Source organism: Leptonychotes weddellii, unplaced genomic scaffold (assembly GCF_054177405.1).
Source record: "Leptonychotes weddellii isolate Sample4059 unplaced genomic scaffold, ASM5417740v2 HiC_scaffold_17367, whole genome shotgun sequence".
NCBI classification, from domain to species: Eukaryota; Metazoa; Chordata; class Mammalia; order Carnivora; family Phocidae; genus Leptonychotes; species Leptonychotes weddellii.
In genome coordinates, this window is record NW_027757282.1 from 1 (window position 1) to 4198 (window position 4198).

At 49.9% G+C, this 4198-nt stretch overlaps 1 protein-coding gene across 1 annotated transcript; it reads left to right on the forward strand.

The window, feature by feature from the left end:
* The first annotated feature begins 1906 nt into the window (after positions 1-1906).
* On the forward strand, positions 1907-3684 carry MED10 (mediator complex subunit 10). Its single transcript, XM_006735705.3, has 2 exons — positions 1907-2107; positions 3315-3684. The coding sequence occupies exons 1-2, from the start codon at positions 1986-1988 to the stop codon at positions 3400-3402; spliced, it is 210 nt and encodes a 69-aa protein (XP_006735768.1). The 5' UTR covers positions 1907-1985; the 3' UTR covers positions 3403-3684.
* Positions 3685-4198: the final 514 nt, after the last annotated feature.

The window sequence follows — 4198 nt, forward strand, 5'->3', positions numbered from 1 at the left end:
GCAACCCTGAGTTTGTTTCCTGAGATTAAGAATTCCTCATATCCAGTGAGGTCATATGATACATGTCTTTCTCTGATTGACTTATTTCGCTCAGCATAACACCCTCCAGTTCCACCCATGTCATTGCAAATGGCAAGATCTCATTCCTTTTGATGGCTGCATAATATTCCATTATATATATATACCACATCTTCTTTATCCGAAATGGAGGACTGTTAACTTCTTATCCTGATCTCTTCCCAGTCATCTTTTTCTTCTTTGGCAAATATTTTATTTCTGCCTTGTTTTACAATTCCCCTGAAGTTAGCTGTTGTTAAATAGGGAGGGACGTATTGTACCTAACATTTCTGTGTATTCAGAGCAGAACAGAGGCTTTCCATATCAGCTTAGTACACCACATCGATTGGAGTCCCTGATTTCAGTAAGTCTGACAAATCAATTACCTTCACGGGGTTCCCATTTTTGGTCACATCTGGCAGAGATCATCCAGAAAAAGAACTCCCTCATTTTGCCTAAGACTCTAGGAACTGAATAGTGAGGATGATGTGTATTATGATATTCAATAAAGAAAGAAATCACTGTGGGCTGAGGAGTCCAGAGAGGCTATTGTAGGAGCAAACATCGGTTAATCCTAGAATGTGCAGGGAAATTCCTTAGGAACAAAAGCGATGTGACCAAGATGGAATTCTGGTGAGATTAAGGAACAGCAGTTTACTACAGTCTCTGTGCAGTAGGGGGGCTATTCTTTAGAGACAGGAAGCCCCATAGGGCGGTGTTTTATTCGAGCTGGCAGGAGAAGGCCTGACTTCCTTAGGTGGCAGGACTTAGGGAAGTAAGAGCTGAGTGGGAGGTGGTTAGAAGGAGGAGTTAAAGGAGGTGGATGCTAGGTACACACCAGATGAAGGAAGGGGGCCACTGCTGACCTCTATGGCTCCAAATGGGGGGCAGGGAAAGTACCTTTGTTGGGCTGTTCATGCAAACTTTAGGATTTCATTCCGCAGGTGTTTGTGAAGATGCTACATTGCATGGTGCATGTTGGTGACTGAGACCTCTCGTGGGACTGGCAGCAGTTAGTGCTAGAAGGCCTCTATCTTGACAGGAGGCTTTAGTCACCATGAGCTGTCCTGGCTGCTAACGTACTCATTTGGGGAAGGCAGATAGATCACTAACAGGAAAGTCACAGGTCTGAAGCCCAGCTTGAGCTGCCTTTTGGGTCAGGGCCAAGGCTGGGTGGCTCCAAGAGGGCCTGGGCTTGACTGAGGGAGGCCAGCCTCCAGGGGAACAGGCAGAGGCCCGGCTGGACCCTGAGCATCAAGAAATGCAGGAATGGTGGGTCTTTAAGATCTCAAAGATGGCTTATGTCAGAGGGCAGGATTTCAGGTTTCTCTTCCCCATTCTTCATTATATTTTTTCCTGTATTGTTTTAATTATTTACAACGAGTACCTGTAATTTGTATATTCAGGAAAAAAGAAGCCATTTTCCTTGTGGGCATAAGCTACTCTTTCCAAGCACTGCCTGTTGTACTTCAGTCTTAACCAGTCTAAGCTCAAGTAGCTGTCCGCACTCATTATTCTAATTTTATGGACAAGAACGGAGCCTCAGAGGCTAGGGGACTTGCCCAGGGCCAGTGGAGGCAGAACGAGGTCCCGCAGGTCCCCATCGCTGGCTCTTGGTGGCCCTAAAAGCATGCACCGCAGTCCTGTGAACGAACACCTGAAGGATCCCACTCACCTGGGCGGCTCAGGGCTGGGGCGGGGCCGAGATGACGTCCGCCTCGCCCCGCGCTCAAGCCCCGCCCCACAGCCTGTCCAGGGTGCGGACCACGCCCCCACGGGCCCACCCCGCCCAGCGCCTAGGCCCCGCCCCAGGCCCGCCCCCAGGCCCCGCCTCCTGCCGCCAGAGGAAACGGAAGTGGCGGCGGGCCCGGGCGGAAGCAGGAAGCGGCGGAGCAGGACCTAGCGCTGGGCAGTGTTTGCTGCAGGCCATGGCGGAGAAGTTCGACCACCTGGAGGAACACCTGGAGAAGTTTGTGGAGAACATCCGGCAGCTCGGCATCATTGTCAGTGACTTCCAGCCCAGCAGCCAGGCCGGGCTCAACCAGAAGCTGTGAGTGGCGGCCTGAGTCCTTCGGCGTCTGCCGGGAGCCCGGGCCGGGCAGCCGGGGAGCCTGGGGAGTGGTTTGGTGGGCTGCCAGGCCAGGGAGCCGGGGGTGGGGCTGGGGAGCCGGGGCCGGGGAGCCGGAGGGGTGGATGGGGGTGGGGTGGGGAGCCAGGGCGGGAGCCAGGGCCGGGGACGTGGGGTGGGGGGGCGGATCCGGGGCTTGGCCGAGAGCCGCGCCTCTCCGCCGCCCTCCTCTGGGCCTGCGCCCGCCCCAGGCTGCGCACAGATGGCGGGCCGGGCCTCTTCCCTCCCGCTTTGCTTTGCTGGGACTTTTTCCTGAAGGCCCATTTGGAGACGTTGTCATGGTCAGATGGTGCATCTTTTGGGCCTGATAATCAAAGCACTCCCTCCCTCGCGCGCGCGTGACTCCCAGAGTTTTCTCCTGGGCCCTTCTGGGGAGTTCAGTCCGTGTCCCCAGAGGAGGCCGACTTCAGGGGGAGTGCACTAAACTGGGTCCCAGAAGGAGAAGGTTGTGAAGCTACTTGCTGCGGAGCCCTGGATGTGGAGGAATTGGAAGGGGGATGGTGGTGAGAAAGGGTGCAGACCGTTTAGTAATTTTTTTAGCAACAGTCCTGTGCTGGCCTTGGTGCTAGGGCTAGTGCTTGGATGGACAAGAGGCAAATACACATAGAATGAGTGCTCTGGAGAAGGTCTCCTAGCTTTACAGCAGGTACAGACATCAGACATAATTGCAACCCAGTGTTACAAACCTAGAGCTGGGGGACTAGCCTGGTGATCTCATTAGGCTCCAGAGTGGAGCTGAAGTTAAACCAGGCAGGGAAGGCTTTTGTCCTCTGAGATTTGGAGGATGGGTCAGGTGGGAGTCCACTGCCCCATGTGTTCCTTGATACTGCACACAAAACCAGGTGCACATCAGGGTAATTGTTTTTGAGAGAAGATCGATAATTTTCATCAGATTCTCAGAAAGGTTGGTTTCTATCCCCCAATATTGACAGTTCTGCTTTAGAAAGAAAATCTGATATTTGAGGGTATTCTCTAACCCCAAAACTTTCCTAGGAATTCTGTAGCTAACCAAAGAGCTACTCGCCTTGCTTGTGTAAGGAACTTTTGTGGAGCTCTCATTGGCCAGCCAGGTGGTGTTCCTGCTGCCATCTGCATTAACCACATGCCCCATTTTTGCTTTTTCCTGCAGGAATTTTATTGTTACTGGCTTACAGGATATTGATAAGTGCAGGCAGCAGCTTCATGACATTACTGTGCCTTTAGAAGTTTTTGAGTAAGTATCATTCTTGATATTCATTTGAGTATAATTCTTGTTTTATTGTGCTATGACGACGCCTTCAACACTGGCATTTAAGTGCCTGCTCTTTGGCAGGCACAGCGTAGGTGCTGGGGATAAGCCAGTGAAGAAAATAGACAAAAACCCCAGCTCTCAGGGAGCTTATGTTTTAATAGGATTAAAAATTAAAAACAAAACAAAACAAAAAAACCCCTCAGTATTGTATTGTTGAGAAAGAGTTACATGTGAATAAAGGGTTATTAAATATGTGAAAAACATCATAAGCTCTCAAAGTCCTGCTTAGACAAAATGGTAGCCATATCACTTTCTTTTTTCTTGAGAGGTAGGAAGTCTTATATGGGCTCTATTATAAATTTAAAAAAAAAAATCTAGGCAGAAACAACCTGAGAAGTAATTTGGTGTGGTGTCTTCCAAACTGCCCTGGGAGTGCTAATTCTACGAGATGGTAAATATCTGCTCTTTTGGGCAAATCAAAAGGGGGTGGTTCTTAGGCCAAGTAAATTTGGGAAGGCTGGTCACTGCTTTTTGCTGGAGAGTGGTGTGTGCCTTTCACAGTTGTGGCCCAGAGAACGCCTTCAGGAAAGAAACTTTCCAGGTTGGTTTCATTCAGGTTTTATCACACTGATTTCACTGGGTGAAGAACTGGTAAGTAACTGCAACAGGCTGTTTGGCTACTAAGTGTCAGAGTTAAGACTGAAATTCTGGACTTGTCCATCCTTGGCCAGCCGGATTTCTTTGTTTGTTTGTTTGTTTTTGTTTTATTTATTTATTTATTT